The sequence below is a fragment of the Erinaceus europaeus genome, chromosome 12 (genome assembly GCF_950295315.1).
Source record: "Erinaceus europaeus chromosome 12, mEriEur2.1, whole genome shotgun sequence".
NCBI lineage: Eukaryota > Metazoa > Chordata > Mammalia > Eulipotyphla > Erinaceidae > Erinaceus > Erinaceus europaeus.
The window spans coordinates 11,747,923-11,766,826 of NC_080173.1; the positions used below are offsets into that span (position 1 = coordinate 11,747,923).

Below are 18,904 nucleotides of genomic sequence, written 5' to 3' on the forward strand. Positions count from 1 at the left end.
GGGCGCAGTCCCTTCACTTCACAGGTCTGCGAGCGCTGGTTGGGGGCGCTCGCGTCCCTCTCCCCCGGCCCCACCCCCGCGATGGGCCGGCCCGGCTCTCCCTGCCGAGGGATGGGTCGGCCCGGCTGCGCGCGGGCAGTAGCGCCGGCGGCCCAAGATGGCGGAGCTGCAGCTGGACCCGGCGATGGCGGGGCTGGGAGGGGGAGGTGGGAGTGGGCTGGGCGACGCCGGAGGCCCGGGCCGCGGACCCCCGAGCCCTCGCCCCGCTGGCCCCACGCCCCGCGGGCACAGCCGCTCGCCTGCCGCCGCCGCGCAGCAGCCGGAGCCGGGTCCCGGACCTCCGGAGCGGGCAGGGGGCGGTGGCTCGGCCCGCTGGGTCCGGCTGAACGTGGGCGGCACCTACTTCGTGACCACCAGGCAGACGCTAGGCCGGGAGCCCAAGTCTTTCCTCTGCCGCCTTTGCTGCCAGGAGGACCCGGAGCTGGACTCTGACAAGGTGCGCCCCGCCCTCGGGCGCGCCCCTGGCCTTCGGACCCCCCTTGCAGGCTCGTCCCCGGGCCCTGCGACTTGCTCGTCACTGGCGGATCATTCCTCGGGCCAGGAAACCTGCCACCTGTCCCTCCCCTGCCGCCGTCCCAGGGGAGAGCTAGTCGCCCTCAGCCGCCCTAGGGGTCCAGCTAGCTGCTCCTTCCCCACCGCGCCCCTGCCCGCACCGGCGAGAACCTCCTCGGCTCCCCTTCCCCGTAGTTCCCCCTACACCTCTCACGCCAGCCTCTCACATCTACAGGAGTTTTTTTTTTCCATTAGCCCCTCAGTGCCTATGCCAGAGGCACCCAGAACCGGGTCAGAGTGAGCCAGGGCATCTTTGTAGCTTGCTCAGACTTCCCTCCTCCCTCCCGATCCCCTCTGCCAAGTTCGGTGGGAGCCGGGGGGGCTGAGGATGGATGGCGTCGACAGCCAGCTGCAGCAAGTGCTTCTGGTGCTGTCACGCCGCTTTGCCGTGGGCTTGGCCCCCGAAGTTCTTTGATACCTGCTAAGCGTTACTGCTTTAGGTCCGTATCTTAAGATCTCATGCGTTCCTTGTAAAGGAGCTTACCAGTCGCCAGTGTGCAAACCTAAGCTGACTTCTTCTTCTAGCTAAGACCGAGGGAAAACGAAAACCGAGAATGGTGTTGGTCAAGCTACTTGGCTGCTAACCAAAGGGTTGAGAGATAGAAGACATTTAGCCCATTTCCAGTTTGAGCTGCTTAAATGTTTCTAACCTTACATAGTCGTCTTTTAGTTCGCACCTTCTAGGCATTTATCAGAGTTTCTAGGCCATCTAGCACTTAGCCACACGCAGCAGTGTTGGGCTGTGCTGACTTTGGTTGATTTCCGTTATCAAACGCCTACCTCTTCTTTAATCAATTTCAGACTGATAGGAAACTTCTGCCCTTACTTTAAAAAGAGTTCCCAGATCCCTTGCTTATATTATTTTTATCTACCTTGACTCTTTCTCACTGCAGTAGAAGCTAGTTTCTTCTTGTTCCTCTTACTGTAAAGATGAGTAGGATTAGAGCTGCTCAGAGCCAAGTCCTGGCGGTGCCAAGCTTCCTCTGGGCACAGGGCTGGGATGTGTGAGATTACAGTTGGCAATGTAAACTCCCTCTGATGTTGGCCTTGGACTCTGGAGCACTGCCAACTAAACGGAGGTTTTCTTAGAGTTAGGAATGTAATTCAGGGGCAGTAAAAGTCGGAGTGCTGATCTCAAGCAAATGCTTAAGTCATGCAGCTACAGCATTTTCTGCCTCTTTTATAGCATTCATACCACAGAGCAATGTTGGTAAGTGGGCGCAGATAGTTATTTTAGAAACCCAAATAAACACCTAGATGACTGTGAGCTATATCTAAAACCGTACCGGAAATAACCTTACAGTGCAAGAAACATCAAGCTAGTCTTCTTGCCAAGAATTTGTGATAAGAAAATGTCCAGCAAGACTTTGCCTTCTCCATTTGGAATTGTGTGTGATAGAGGATAGAAAGCCTGCCCTGACTTATTCGGAAAGCTTCACAACAATATCCTTGTGTTTGGTTGGCAGGATGAGACAGGGGCCTATCTGATTGACAGGGACCCTACCTACTTTGGTCCCATCCTAAACTACCTCCGCCACGGGAAACTCATCATCACCAAGGAGTTGGCTGAAGAAGGTAGGAACAGAGTGTGCATTGAGCATTTTCATGATTCAGGTCAAATCCTTAAAACTCAAGAAGTTGACTTTTGTCGGAGATTTTCATTGAGTTCCTGTACAGGCAGGGAACCTCCAGTGACCGACTCTTTTCTGGGGGAGACTTGTTTAAGGAAGCCCCAGTGGACTCTGTTCAACCTCCTATATGGGATGGATAATAGGTAGCTCAGTTTTGTCGTTAGCTACCTGCCAGATTGCCAGGATTCTTTTTACATTTATTTATATGTGAACAGGGAGTGTATGTAGCCTGAAGCAATACATCTGATTCTAGTTATTTATATTTTCAATTTCAGTTTAAACTTGTAGCTGTGAAAAAAATAAAGACTTGGCCTCATTTCTTTTGAAGACTGGTCTCATGCTTCCTTGTAAATTTTTGCAGCTAACCTAATTCATTCTGCAGTCTATTGTCAAGTGTATCATCGGTTGCCTAACCATTTTGGTTTGTAGAGCATTCAGACTATAATTGGGCCTAGATATATTCCTTAAAGGCTAGACTTGATCTCACTAAAGATTTTTAGTTGACAATTGAGGCTTGTTCCTAAAATGAGGGCATTCTGACCTTTAGCTCTGAGTAAGAGCACCGTAATGGCTGTGGGGCAGCTATAAAATATCTCTGTTTTAATCAGGAAAATGAAAAAAAAATCACCTTCCTTTCTCTCTTTTCTTCTTTCTTTCTCTCTTTTTCTTATTTGCTAACTTAAAGAGAGAAGGGTGGGGGAAGAGAGAGAGAGAGAGAGAATGAGAACACCAGAGCATTGCTCTGGCACATGCAGTGCTGGGGATCAGTCTTATGACCTCATGCTTTCAAGTTCAAGGCTGTAGCCACTGTGCCATCTCCTGGACCACTTTTCTTTCTTTTTAAATATTTATCTATTCCCTTTTGTTGCCCTTGCTGTTTTATTGCTGTTGTTATTATTGATGTCGTCATTGTTGGATAGGACAGAGAGAAATGGAGTGAAGCTGTGAAGCGACTCCCCTGTAGGTGGGGAGCCAGGGGCTCGAACCGGGATCCTTGCTCCGGTCCTTGCGCTTTGCGCCACCTGCGCTTAACCCGCTGCTACCGCCCGACTCCCTGTTCTTTCTTTTATATATATGTATTTTTAAAGAGTTTTATCTACTTACTAAGATACATAGGAAGAGAAAGAGAACTGGAACATCACTCTGGTACATCTGTTGCCAAGCATTGAACTTGGGACCTCTTGCCAAGTTCATTTTGTCCCCTGTGCCGTCTCCTGGAGCACAAATGCCCTCTGTTTATTTAATTATTTATTAATGACAGAGAAGAAAGAAAGAATCAGGGCATTGCTCTGAACATGTGATGTCAGGGATCAGAATAGGGACCTTATGATTCCAAGTCCAGCACGGTAGCCACTATGCCACCTTCTAGGCAGTATTTATTTTTATCAAAGGTTTTATTTGTTTATTTGTGAGAAATGATAGGAGAGACAGAAAGAACCACACATCACTCTGGTACATATGAACTCAGGACCTCATGCTTGAAAGTCCAATGCCTTTGTCCACTGTGCCACCTCCTGGACCACTTTTTTTTTTTTTTTTTGCCAGAGCACTGCTCAGCTCTGGCCTATGACAGTGTAGGGGACTGAACTTGTAACTTTGAAGCCTCAGGCATGAGAGTCTCTGCATTTACTATCTACTCCTGCCCTGGTTTTTGTTTTTAATTTATTTTAGTGAGTGACATAGAAGGAAGGATAGATAGATAAGATAGATTAGATAGATAGATAAGATAGATTAGATAGATAAGATAGATTAGATAGATAGATAGATAGAATAATGCAGAACACTGCTCAGCTTTGGGTTATGGTGGTACTGGGGATTAAACCCAGGACCTCAGAACCTTAGGCATGAAAATCTTTTGCATAACCATTAAGCTATCTCCTCAGCCCATATGTATATTTTTAAGATTTATTTTGCATTGATTACAGATGAGAGAGTTTCACATGAGACAGAGAGAAGAGAGAGAAACCAGAGCACCTTCCATACATACAGTGCTGGAGTTTGAACCAGGAACCTCAGGCATGTGAGGCCAGTGCTCTACCAGTTAAACCATTTCTCCAGCTGCAGTAATTAAGAATTTTAGCATCCCAGGAGATGGCATGGTGGATAAGGTGTTGAACTCTGAAGAATGAGTTCAGTCCTCAGTACGTCATGTCCCAGAGGCCTCTGGTTCTTTCTCTTTCCCCTATTTCTCATAATTTATTTATTAACTTATTTATTTTTAAAATATTTTATATATTTATTTACCTATTTGGGTAAAGACAAGCGAAATCGAGAGGGTAGTGGGGAGGTAGAGAGGGAGAGAGACAGAGACACCTGCAGCCCTGTTTCACCACTTGTGAAGCTTTCTCCCAGATGGGGACCAGGGTTTGAACTCAGGTCCTGCCCACTGTAATGTGTGCACTTAACCAGGTGCACCACCACCTGGCCCACAGTTTAAAACAGTTTTGTTATATTTGTGTTACCATTAATTCATTCTATCTCTTCATTCTTTCTGTAGTTTTTGTTTGTTTGTTTGTTTGTTTTTTTACCAGAGCATTGCTCAGCTGTAGCTGATGGTGGTGCAGGAGATTGAACCTAGGACTTTGGAGCTTCAGGAATGAGAGTCCCTTTGCATAACCATTATATGCTACCTCCCCCGCCCCTTCCTATAGTTAAAATTTTTTTTTCCATTTGTTACCCTTTTTTATCATTGTTTTTGTTGTTGTTATTATTGTCATTACTGCTGTCATTTTTGGATAGGACAGAGAGAAATGGACAGAAGAGGGGAAGACAGAGAGGGGCGAGAAAGACCTGCAGACCTGCTTCACCACCTGTGAAGGGATTCCCCTGCAGGTGGGGAGCCAGGGGCTCGAACTGGGATCCTTATGTCGGCCCTTGCGCTTCATGCCCTGTGTACTTAACCTGCTGCGCCACCGCCCGGCTCCCTTAAAAAATATTTTTAAGATCATTTTGCGATGGTAGATAGCATAATGGTTATGCAAAGAGAACCTCATGCATAAGGCTCCAGTCCTATGTTCAGTCCTCTGCACCACCATAAACCAGAGCTAATCAGTGCTCTAGTAAAAAAGAATAAAAATAAATAAAAATAAAAACTGAAAGCACTTATTGTGGCGTGGTAGATGAAGCATCGAACCCTCAAGCATGGAGTTCTGGGTTCAGTCCCTGGCAGCACATGTGCCAGAGTGATGTCAGGTTCTTTCTCTCCTCTTACCTTTCTAATAAATAAGTAAATAATCTTTTTAAAAAATATTTGTTTTACTTATTGCATATGCCTGACGGTTTCATATGGGGCAGAGAGAATGAACGAGAAAGAGAAGCCGGAGCACCACTCTGGTACGTGCAGTGCCAGTGACGGAACCAGGAGCCTCAGGCATGAAAGTCAGATGTTGCACCAGCTGAGCTGTTTCAAACACCTAGGTGCTGCTGCTTCTCTTCTGTCATCTCTTTGTCTTCTTTGTCTCCTCCTCCTCTCTCCTTCATCATCTTTTTCTCCTCCTCTGATAGAGACAGAGAGAAATTGAGAGAGAAGGGGGAGATAGAGAGGAAGAGAGACAGAGAGATGCCTGCAGACCTGCTTCAACACCTGTGAAGCGACTCCCCTGCAGGTGGGGAGCCGAGGGCTCGAACCGGGATCCTAGCCGGTCTTTCCGCTTTGCGCCACGTGCGCTTAACCCACTGCACTACCGCCTGACTCCCTCTTTTTTTTTTTAATTGGGGAGTTAATGGTTTATAGTATAGTCTTTTTTTGAAACTTTTTATTATTTATTTATTTATTCATGAGAGACATAGGAGGAGCGAGAGAAAGAACCAGACTTTGCTCTGGTACATGGCTGCCAGGGATTGAACTTGGAACCTCACGGTTGAGAATCCAGTGCTGTATCCACTGCACCACCTCCCAAACCACTACAGTATAGTCTTTCACACATAGGTATAACGTCTCATCGCCCCTTGACTGGCCTAGTTGCTTCATCTAGTCTCTCTATACTATTTGAGAATAGATTGTGCATTTCACTTCAGTGTTTATTTCTCAGAAACAAAGACATGACCTTATATAATCATACCATAGTTACCAGACCCAGGACATTTATTATTAAGCTACTTTTTACCTATAGCTTATATTCCAGTTTTGTCAGTTATTTCAATAATGACTTCTTTAAATTCAAAATAGTGACAGAGAAGAGAGATAATGAAAGAGATCACAGTATTAAGGTTCCATTAATGCCATGGGGCCTGGCTCCAGCCTGGATTGCCTGTATGGCAAAGCATCACACTATCCGGTTATGACTTTTAAGATTTTATTTATTTATTTATGAGAAAGATAGAATGAGAATGAACTGGACATCACTCTGGTACATGTGCTGCTGGGGATTAAACTCGGGACCTCATGCTTGAGAGTCCGATGCTTTATCCACTGCGCCATCTCCTGGACCACTCCACTTAGGACCTTTATAGCAAATTCTTCTCATGTAGTATTACACATCCCATTTAGTTGTCCTTAGCACTTTTTCTGTTTTGTTTTCATTAGCATGAGTTTCTTTCAATGACTGTCTTTTGTATTGTTCACATAGTAAGCACTAATACATTTAGTCCACATACATTTACAAGCAACCCCTGGCCATGAGTTATCTGTAGGACAAACTAGTTAATATTTGCAATCTCAGAAGCTGTTCAGTGTGGTTAGTGCCGAGAACTAAGTGACATATGGGGATGATGTCCTGCGGCTAGTGGGCAGGTGTCGGGAGATGCAGGAAAGGTGCCATGTAGGCAATCACGGGTGGAACAGGGTGAACAGCAGGGCCGTGCTTAGTTGACTTATTTATATTGGAGAAAAGTTACCAGATACACCCTAAACAGAAGAGATAGATAGCAAAAGAGAGACCATACTGTCATTTGAAAATGCAATTTATTTTTATTTGTATTTGTATTAATGAGGGGAATAGGAGGAGAGAGAGAGAGAGAGATAAAGGACCAGACATCACTCTGGTACATGTGCCGCTGGGAATCAAACACAGAACGTCATGCTTTATGAGGTCCAAGGCTTTATCCACTGCACCACCTCCCAGACCACAAAAATGCGGTCCCTTTATTACTATTATTATTTTTTATTATTTATTTACTCCCTTTTGTTGCCCTTGCTGTTTTATGGTTGTAGTCACCATTGATGTCATTGTTGTTGGATAGGACAGAGAGAAATGGAGAGAGGAGGGGAAGACAGAGACGGGGAGAGAAAGATAGACACCTGCAGACCTGCTTCGCTGCTTGTGATGCGACTCCCCTGCAGGTGGGGAGCTGGGGGCTTGAACCGGGATCCTTACACCAGTCCTTGCACTTTGCGCCACCTGCTGCGCTACAGCCCAACTCCCGAAAAATGCAGTCCTTTATAATCTTGTCAACTCTAACTGCTGCTTGCTGTTCTGGGGAATCCACTGCATTTCTGACTAGTTTGATCATGTTTCTAGGTGTGCTGGAAGAAGCTGAATTTTACAACATTGCATCCCTTGTGCGACTGGTTAAGGAGAGGATACGGGATAATGAGAACCGAACTTCACAAGTAATGGATCTGAAACTCTGTTTTTCTTTTCTTTTCACTGCTTAGCTCTGGCTTATGGTGGTGCCAGGGGTTAAACCTGGGACCTCTGATGCCTTAGACAGGAAAGGGATTTGGAACTTTTTTTTTTTTTTTTTTTACCAGAGCACTGCTCTTCTCTAGCTTACGGTAGTGTGAGGGATTGAACCTGGGATACTGGAACCTCAAGCATGACAGTCCCTTTGCATAACCATTATGTTCTGTACCCCCGCCCAAACATTTTGAACTCTTAATGGGAAAATATCTGAAGTGGCTTTCATTGTTCATGTGTCAGGGTATAATTTGCAAGGTATGAAGTGCTGCTTGGTGAGAAACCAGCCTCTCCCCTCAGAGCTGAAGGTCTGTGTGGCGCACTGCCCATCTGCCATGCATGTGGCCTAGATTCAGCTAGAGCTGCTTAGAACAAAGAAATAAAGAAACTACACAGACAGCAAAGTAACCCCACGTCCCTTAGAGATGTGAGGAGGTACGGTGACTCACCCTATGGCAGTGGGAGTAGCCTGTGGTACTTGAGGTCCCAAACGTGTTCTCTTATTAAGATTATTTCCCTCCCATCACATAAAGACTAATTGAGGTCTTGTTTCCACCTGATATAATTTAGAATTTATTTACTTATTTATTTGTTACACCAGAGCACTGCTCAGCTCTGGCTTGCGGTGGTGCAGAGGACTAAACCTGGGACTTCGGATCCTCAGGCATGAGAGTCTCTTTGCATAACCATTATGCTATCTGTCCCTGCTCTTAGAATTTAGATTTTAGAAGCTGCTTGTGAATCAAAATTTTGAGAAGATATCAGACTATCGGTAACAACAATAATATCAACAATATCAGTGACGTGATTAACAACAATAATAACTACAACAGTAAAACAACAAGGGCAACAAAAGGAAATAAAATATTAAAAAAAACAAATTTTACACAGGTATCAACAATTGTATTTACTGTAAACCATTAATCACCCCCAATTAAATAAAAATAAAATGACACAAAAAGAAACTATTGATATCTTGCTTTATAATCACTGGAAATTTCTATAATGCAATAGATAAAATCTCAAAACAAAACAAACAAAAAAAGCATCCCCACCATTACCCGATGGGCTAAGAGGCATGCTACAAGACAGATGGTCACAGCAGAGGCCAGCTCTGTCCTCTTACTGCAGTTTCACTTTCTTAAAATAGAGCCTAAAGACATGAAAGGGAGAATGTTTTTCCTTGGAGAAACCATGCTTTCTGAAGACACAGACTCTCTCACAGGTCAGACTACCAAGAGCCTAGCAGGAGCTACTGTGGTCACTTAAGACACTTGATAGATAGGGGCCTGGTAGAACACAGATTACCAAGTCTAAGGACCTGAGTACAAGTCTCTGGTCCTCACCTACAGAGAGGAAGCTTCACAGGCAGTGAAACAGTGTTACAGGTTTTAGTCTCTTTCTCATCTCCCCTTTCCTTTTTACTTTCTTTTTTAAAATTCCTTTATTGGGTATTAATGGTTTACAGTCAACAGCAAACTACAGTAGTTTGTACATGTGTAACGTTTCTCAGTTTTCCACATTTCCATTCAACCCCCACTGGGTCCTTCTCCCTTTTCACTTTCTCTTGATCTCTATCAACAATAAAGGACCATAATAATAATAATAATAATAATAATAGTAATAATAATAGCAGCTGCTGGGAGTGGTAGCTCTGTCATGCAGGAACAGAGCCTGAGTGATAACCCTGGTGGAAATCAAAAAAATAATTTTAAAAAATTTTAAAAGACACATGAGGACCAGGTGCTGGTACACTGATTAAGTGCACACATTAGAGTGCAAGGACCCAGGTTCAAGCCCCTGGTCTCCACCTACAGGAGGAAAGCTTCACGAGTGATGAAGCAGGACTGCAGGTGTCTGGTGTCTCTCTGTGTCTTTCCCTATCTATCCCCTCTCAATCCAATAAAAGTTTTTTTTCTTTTAAATATTTATTTTATTTATTCCCTTTTGTTGCCCTTGTTTTATTGTTGTAGTTATTATTGTTGTGATTGATGTCATTGTTAGATAGGACAGAGAGAAATGGAGAGAGGAGGGGAAGACAGGGGGGGAGAGAAAGACACCTGCAGACCTGCTTCACCGCCTGTGAAGCGACTCCCCTACAGGTGGGGAGCCGGAGCTCGAACCGGAATCCTTGCGCTTAGCGCCACCTGCGCTTAACTTGCTGCGCTACCACCCAACTCCCCAATAAAAAAGTTTTTAAAAAGAAACAAGACACGTGATAGATGTCACATGAATAAGCTCAGGATGCCCTTTGTTCTCCCTTCTCACATTAGGTAGCAAATTCTAGCTTTATTATTTATACTAATATACAAACAAGTAGTAAATATAATAATAGGACATAGAGAAATGGAGAAAGGAGGGAAAGACAGGGGGATAGAAAGATAGATACCTACAGACCTGCTTCACCGCCTGTGAAGCGACTCCTCTACAGATGGGGAGCTGAGCCCGGGGCTCAAACCGGGATCCTTACGCCGCGGGTCCTTGCGCTTTGCTTCACGTGGGCTTAACCCACTGCGCTACCGCCCGACTCACCTGTTTTTGTTGTTGTTGTTGTTTATTTTTATTATTTATTTTCCCTTTTGTTGCCCTTGTTTTATTGTTGTTGTAGTTATTATTGTTGTTGATGTCATCGTTGTTGGATAGGACAGAGAGAAGTGGAGAGAGGAGGGGAAGACAGAGAGGGGGAGAGAAAGAGAGACACCTGCAGACCTGCTTCACCGCCTGTGAAGCGACTCCCCTGCAGGTGGGGAGCCGGGGGCTCGAACCCAGATCCTTATGCTGGTCCTTGCACATTGTACCACGTGTGCTACCACCTGACTCACCTGGTTTGTTTGTTTTTTAACTAGAGCAGTGCTCAGCTCTGGTTTATGGTGGTGCAGGGGGTTGTACCTGGGACCTTGGAGCCTCAGGCATGACAGTCTCGTTGCATAAACATTATGCTATAGCCCAACCCTCGTTTTGTTTGTTTTGTTTTTTTTTAAGATTTTATTTATTTATTAATGAGAAACATAGGAGAAAGATTCAAACATCACTCTGGTACATGTGCTTCCAGGGATTGAACTCAGGACCTCATGCTTAAGAGTCCAATGCTTTATCCACTGCACACCTCCCAGACCACAGTTTTCTGTTTCTAATGAAATATAGATGGATAACTATAATAATAAAAAAATGAACCTGCTTACTCAACTTTATCCCCTTCAAATTTTCCTTCCTTCCTTCCTTCCTTCCTTCCTTCATTTATTTTATACCTGAGCACAGCTGTGCGCTGGCTTATGTTGGTGTTGGGGATTCTAAAATTGATAGTAGTGAAAGTTGGTTTATTCTTTTAGTTCTCTTCCATCTGGTCAGCAGTAGAACAACTCCTTAAGATTCAAAGATAAATTTGTAGTTGGTTTGCAGATTACTGTAGGGATTATGATTCAGTGTTTCTAATCTTCTTGCCATCTCGTATTTACATGGCATCTTCCACTAGTGTAGATATTTAGTAGCTGAGACATTCTGAAAATCTAGCCATATGCTCCGTTTTCCAGATTTTAAAACTTCTGATTGCTTAATATAAACTTTTAATATAAACATGAATTATGTAACTTGAAGCCATTCAAATTATAGTATCTAAGATTTCTCAGTTCTTTGCAATTAGTTAATCCCATGAGAACATTGAAAGATTTCTATTTGATGATAGCAATTATGTTTGTTAGTCCACTGTATTCTGAAAGCTTGTGAATTTATACCCAGTTGGCAGGGTTTCTTTGTTTTGTTTTGTTTTTCTATTCTAGGAATGTCAAGAAATTTCTTACGATAATTTATCTTTCCATCTGTCATTTTTATTTAGCAAAACTCATAGCTATGGATTTGATATTGTTCAAAGATGCCCTCTTTTGCATGTGGCTTCAAAATGTAGTTGGCTGTGTGTGAATTTCTATTACTGTCCCTTTAAACATTTTTCCACCTTTAACATGTCTGTTTTTTTGTTTGTTTGCTTGTTAAGAACTATATGCCAGTGAGACTGAGAGAAAGAACCAGAGCATCGTCTGGAACACTCAGTATGGGAGCTCAGACTCTGGGCTTTCTACATGCAGGTCCTATGCTCTACAAACAAGTTACATCGGGCAGGGGTAGATAGCATAATGGTTATGCAAAGAGACTCTCATGCCTGAAGCTCCAAAGTCCCAGGTTCAATCCCCTGCACCACCATAAGCCAGAGCTGAACAGTGCTCTGATAAAAAAAAAAGGGGGGGGGGGAGTCAGGTGGTAGTGCAGCGGGTTAAGTGCAGGTGGTGCAAGGCATAAGGATCCCAGTTCGAGCCCCAGGCTCCCCACCTGCAGGGGGGTCACCTCACAAGCGTTGAAGCAGGTCTTCAGGTGTCTATCTTTCCCCCTGTGTCTTCCCCTCCTCTCTCCATTTCTCTCTGTCCTATCTAACAACAACAATAATAACTAAAACAATAAAACAAGGGCAACAAAAGGGAATACATAAATAAATATTTTTAAAAAAATCAAACTAGTGACATCCCCGGAGCTACTAACTTGTATATTTTTGAAGGAGACACATATGGGCTGGAATTTGGACTCCCCCAGCTAATATCATAAACTTTTTGTTCTGTGATAAAAAACATTTGGTTGTTTACAACTTATGTGGCTAGAGCTATTAAAATCTTAAGAAGGTCTGATGTTTTATTAAAGATTTATATATTTATTTACATGAGGGAGAGAAAAGCAACATCACTGTGGCATCACATGTGATGCCAGGGATTGAGCTGGCGACCTGGTGCTTTCAAGTCCAAAGCTTTATTCATGGCACCACTTCCTTGGCCATCACTACTTCATTTAATTCACCTGGCTGGATGAGTAAGTAGCCCAGAACAGAGAAAGTGGACATGTACTAGTCCCCCACTCTGCAAAATAACTTTAGAGACTGTTGTGGTTTGTTTGTTTGTTTTTAGCCAGAGCACTGCTCAGCTCTGGCTTATGGTGGTGTGGGGGATTGAACCTGGGACTTAGGAGCCTCAGGCATGAGAGTCTTTGCATAACCATTATGCTATCTACCCATGCCCAATTTTTTTTTTTATTCCACACACCCCCAAATTGTGTGTGTGTGTGTGTGTGTGTGTGTGTAATATTATTCTTCAAAGTCTGTCTGTGGTTGTTGCAGGGCCCTGTGAAGCATGTGTACAGAGTTTTGCAGTGCCAAGAAGAGGAGCTCACGCAGATGGTGTCCACTATGTCTGATGGTTGGAAATTCGAACAGGTATTATGCTCTTCCATAGTCGCCACCTTACATCTCAGCCTAAAAGACTATGTTTTTTAAATTAGTGATTTATAAATTATAATGGGGCATAATTCAACACCATTCTCACCAGAGTTCTGTGTCCCCATCCCCCTCCAGTGGAAACAGCAATAGTTCCCCCAAAGTCACAAATATGGGTTAAATATATATATATATATTTTTTTTTTTTTAATTTATTTTTTTTTGTTACCAGAGCACTGTTAAGCTCTGGTTATGTTGGTGTGGGGGATTGAACCTGGGACTTTGGAGCCTCAGGCATGAGAGTCCTTTTGTGTAACCATTATGCTATCTACCCTCAGCCCTTTCCTGTTTTTTTTTTTTCCAACAATACTTCCTACACCACCTTCCTTTTTCTTTTTCCCTCCAGGGTTATTGCTGGGCTCCGTGCCGGCACCATGAATCCACTGCTCCTGGAGGCCATTTTTCCCCCTTTTTGTTGCCCTTGTTGTTGTAGCCTCATTGTGGTTATTATTATTACCATTGTTGATGTTGTTCGTTGTTGGATAGGACAGAGAGAAATGGAGAGAGGAGGGGAAGACAGAGAGGGGGAGAGAAAGACAGACACCTGCAGACCTGCTTCACCGCCTGTGAAGCAACACCCCTGCAGGTGGGGAGCCGGGGGCTCGAACCGGGATCCTTACGCCGGTCCTTGCACTTTGCGCCACGTGCGCTTAACCCACTGCACCACCGCCCGACCCCCCTACACCACCTTTCTAAGCCACATCTACACATATTACTACTTCCAAGTGTCTTTGCGGTTTCCTCTTCTCTCTCAGATAACTGAAACAGTGCCTGACTTCATCTGGTGTTTTCCTTATTTGCTTCCTTTTCAGTGGTGATATAAAAACAAAGATTCCAGGCGGCTAGGTGGAGATATATCTACTTGAGCACACAAACTACCGTGCACAAGGACCTGGGTTCCAGTCTCCACTCCCTGCTTACAGAGGGAAGCTTTGCGAGTGGTAAAGCAGAGCTGCAGGTGTCTTTCTCTGTCTCTCCCTATTTCCCTCCCCTCAATTTCTCTCTGTATTATCAAAAATAAAAAAAATTGGAACCGGGCAATGCCACACCTGGTTAAGCGCACATAGTACAAAGTGCAGGTACCTGCATAAGGATCCAGGTTTGAGCCCCCACTCCCCACCTGCAGGAGGTCTGCTTCACCAGCCCCAAAGCAGGTCTGCAGGTGTCTATCTTTCTCTCTCCCTCTCTGTCTCCCCTTATCTCTCAATTTTTCCCTGTCCTATCCAATAAAATGGAAGAATTTGGCACTGGGATCATTGGATTTGTAGTGCTGGTACTAAGCCCCAGCTTTAATTTAAATGAATTAATTTAAAATAAAAGAAAATAAAAAATTTCAATTGACAAACATTTCAGGTCCCGACAGAATTGGGGTGCAGAGCCCTCTGGAGACCACATTCTTTTTTTCCATTACAATCCACTATGGTTCTCCCAAGGTCACAGACAAGAGTTAATCATCATCTCTACAGCCATCTGTCGACATTTATATATAATTGCCCCCTTTTTCTTCCAGGTCTAGTCCTCTCTTCCCCTCCAAGCCACACATAACCCCATTACTTCATCCAAATATCTCTTCCCTTTTTGTCTTCTCTCTCTGGGACCTGATGGATCTGGAGTTCAGAGCCCTCTCATCCTCTTCCTCTTATCACTTCTCCCCCACTGGGAGTATGGATCAGAGTTGTTTTGGGGGTGCAGCAGGTAGGAGGTCTGGCTTCTGTAATTGCTTCTCTGCTGGACATGGGCATTGGTAGGTGGATCCATACCTCCAACCTATCTCTGTCTTTCCCTAGTGGGGTAGAGCTCTGGAGAGGCAAGGTTCCAGGACACATTGGTGAAATCATCTGCCCACAGAATTCAGGATGGCATCGTGATATCATGATAGTATCTGCAACTTGGTGTGGAGACCACATTTTTTTAACATTTTATTATTTATTACTATCTTCATTTATTGGCTAGAGACAGTCAGAAATCAAGAGGGAGGGGAGTGATAGAGAGGGAGAGAGACAGAGAGATACCTGCAGTCCTGCTTCACCACTCGTAAAGCTTTCCTCATACAGGTGGGGACCAGGGGCTCAAACCCAGGTCCTTGCACATTGTAATACATGCGCTCAACCAGGTGCACCACCACCCGGCCCCGGAGACCACATTCTTTAAGCAGAATGGCTAGCAGTTAAGAACCTTAGGAGAATGATAGGGTGTAATATTGTTCAAAAGCATGGGAAAGGAGAACCACTGTATGTGGATTATCGGTTCAACTTGAAAGTGCATCCTTCCTCCAAAGCTCCTCCCCCAATTTATATGAGAGAGAATTGGACAGGGAAAAAGAAAGAGAGAGAGTAACAGAGCACCATTCCAGGACATGTGGTGCCTGGGATCAGATATGCAGCTTTACACTTGCAAGTCCTGCACTCCACCAGCTTGAGCTATTACTCCAGCTGCTTTATTTATTTATTCAATTTCTTTATATTTATTTATTTTCCCTTTTGTTGCCCTTTTTTATTGTTGTAGTTATTATTGATGTCTCGTTGTTGGATAGGACAGAGAGAAATGGAGAGAGGAGGGGAAGACAGAGAGGGGGAGAGAAAGACAGACACCTGCAGACCTGCTTCACCGCCTGTGAAGCGACTCCCCTGCAGGTGGGGAGCCGGGGGCTCAAACTGGGATCCTTAAGCTGGTCCTTGTGCTTTGTGCCACGTGCAGTTAACCTGCTGTGTTACCACCCAACTCCCTATTTATTTTAAAACTCTCTTGTTAAAAGGCAAAATATTTTTTCATTTGTTTGTTTATTATTGGATAAAGACAGAGAAATCAAGGGGGAGACAGAGAGGGGGAGGAGAGACACCTACTGAACTGCTTCAACAGAAGCTTCCCCTCTGCAGGTGGGGACCAGAGACTTGAACCCAGGCCATTCCGCACTGTAATTTGTTCACTGCCTGGGGCTTATTTATTTACTTTTTCCTTCAGAGGGATTTCTTTAAAAGATTTTATTTATTCATGAGAAAGATCAGAGGAGAAAGAACCAAACATCACTCTGGCACATTTTTTAAAGTGCTCTACATTATAGAATAAGTACTTAAAACTAGAATTTGTCAACCACCCTTATCTTTCCTTGCCCCAGGGTCAGAGTTCATCATCTTGACTAGTATGCAACCCACCATAAAAAGCATGGTGAGGGGCCAGGAGATACCTCACCCATCACAGGGACCCAGGTTCAGGTTCAAACACCTGGCACCACGAGAGGAAAAAAAAAAAAAAACTGTGCTAGCATGAGGCCTCAGCAGCAATTGGGGGGAAAAAAATGCATGTGCAGAATAGCTGGATGGTATCTGCTGTGTTCATGACGTAGCTTCCACAGTGGAGGAAACTGGTGCTGTGGCTTCTTTCCCTCTCTTTCTCTGCTTCTATCTCACTCATTATTTTATTATCTTTATTTATCAGATAGAGATAGCCAAAAATCGAGAGGGGAGAGAGAGAGAAAAAGAAACACACCTGAAAGCACTGCTTCACCACTCTCAAAGCTTTCCCCCTGCAGGTGGGGACCAGGGTCTCGAGCATTGTAAGATGTGCACTCAACCAGGTGTGCCACCACCCAACCACCCCTGTCCCACTCTTTCTATCTGGACAAACTCAGCCAAAGCAGTGAAGCCCCAGAGATGACAAAAAAAGACAAAACAAACAAACAAACAAACATGGTGAACAGGTAGGTGTCAATGTGAATGGAACCAAGTGTGATATGAAAAGTGTGGCATGGTCATTTCCATTGACCAGTCATTTCTGTTCTCTCAGCTTTGTGATGACGGAAGCATCAGACTTTTACTGTTTCCTTCCATTAGATGGCAGAATTGTTCAACTCATCCTTTGTCTTCAAAACACAGAGACTGGGAAGAATAAATATACTACAATTTTACAGGAAGAAGGCCTCTTTATGTTGAGTTTAAGAGGTCAGCTGAGGGGCAGGGCAATGGAGCACCCAGCTAAGCACATAAGTTACCATGCAGAAGACCCAAGTTCAAGTTCCACTCCCCACTTTGTGGGGGACACTTCATGAGTAGTGAAGCAGGTCTTTCTTGTTCCCTCTCTATCACTCCCTCCTCTTTCAAAGTGTGCAGGGGTAGATAGCATAATGGTTATGCCTGAGGCTCCAGGGTTCCAGGTTCAATCCCTGCATCATCATAAGCTAGAGCTAAGCAGTGCTCTCATAAAAAAAATAAAATAAAAATAAGTTAATTTATGTGATGCTATTACTATTTTAGTGGAGAAACACAGAGGTGTCTTTATCATAAGACTATTCCTCACACAGAACTTAAGCATGAAAGTCTTTTGCATAACTATTATGTTGTCTCCCCAACTCTCTTTAAGAATATATATTTAGGGGAGTTAGGCGGTAGCACAGTGGGTCACAAAGCAGAAGGACCAGCGTAAGGGTCCCAGTTCGAGCCCCCGGCTCCCCACCTGGAGGGGAGTCTCTTCACAGGTGGTGAAGCAGGTCTGCAGGTGTCTACCTTTCTCTCCCCCTCTCTGTCTTCCCCTCCTCTCTCCATTTCTTTCTGTCCTATCCAACAATGACAATAACAACAATAACTATAACAATAAAACAACAAGGGCAACAAAAGGGAATAAATATTTACTAAAAAAAAGAAAATAAATACATAAAGTGTGCAGTCTACTGGCTGAGCTATCTCCCTGCCTCTCTGGTATTTATTTAGATTCTGAATTTATTTAAATTCTGAATTCAGTTTTAATTTTTTTTTTTAGAATTTGTTTACTCATGACAGAGATAGGAGAGAAAGAACCAGACATCACTCTAGTACATGTGCTGCTAGGGATCGAACTCGGGACCTCATGGTTGAGAATCCAATGCTTTATCCACTGCACAATTTCCCAGACCACTCAGTTTAAAAATTTTTTTTTAATTATTTATTTATTCCCTTTTGTTGCCCTTGTTGTTGTAGGTATTGTTGTTATTGATGTCATCATTGTTGGATAGGACAGAGAGAAAGGGAGATAGGAAGGGAAGACAGAGGGGGAGAGAAAGGTAGACACCTGCAGACCTGCTTCACCACTTGTGAAGCAACTCCCTGGCAGGTGGGGAGCCGGGGGCTCGAACTGGGATCCTTATGCTGGTCCTTGGACTTAACACGCTGTGCTACCTACCGCCCAACCCTGATCATGTTAATCCTAAAGCTGCCTCTTGAGATAGTTTCAAGTGTTTGAGTGAGAGAACAGTGAACAGTGACAGAACTCATATTGTGTCCTTTTGGGGCAGTCTCATTGATGATTTCCTGCTGAATTATTGAGATCCAGGTCTCCCCTAGGGTCTGATAGTCTCAGAGAATTTCTTATCCTTTGAGAAGCAAAACTACAAAGTTGACGGCCAGCCAGATAACTCACCTGGGAGCATGTCAGCCTGGTCAAGTCCTTGACCCAGACTCGAGTCTGATTCCATAGTCCCAGGACAAACTTCATGCTGTGGTCTCCTCTTTGTCTCTGAAAAAGTTGGCCTGGAGACATGAAACCCCAGTGAAAACCAAAGTAAAGTTGCTAACAATTTTAGTCAGAAGAAGAACTTGCTTTGTATTAATGTCTTAAAATCCTTGTCTGTGTGCTTACCATATTCTTCTTATTTTTGTTATCAGCTAATCAGCATTGGATCTTCCTATAACTATGGCAATGAGGATCAGGCAGAATTCCTCTGTGTTGTGTCCAGAGAACTAAATAATTCTACCAATGGCATTGTC

General features: G+C 44.1%; 1 protein-coding gene across 1 annotated transcript; it reads left to right on the forward strand.

Annotated features, from left to right (window-relative positions):
- Positions 1–8: 8 nt before the first annotated feature.
- KCTD2 (potassium channel tetramerization domain containing 2) lies at positions 9–18,904 on the forward strand (the record flags this gene model as incomplete). The annotated part of the gene is made up of 5 exons (XM_060202489.1): positions 9–496; positions 2,079–2,187; positions 7,703–7,794; positions 13,014–13,109; positions 18,803–18,904. Coding segments are annotated over exons 1-5 (738 nt in total), but the record flags the coding sequence as incomplete, so codon positions are not given.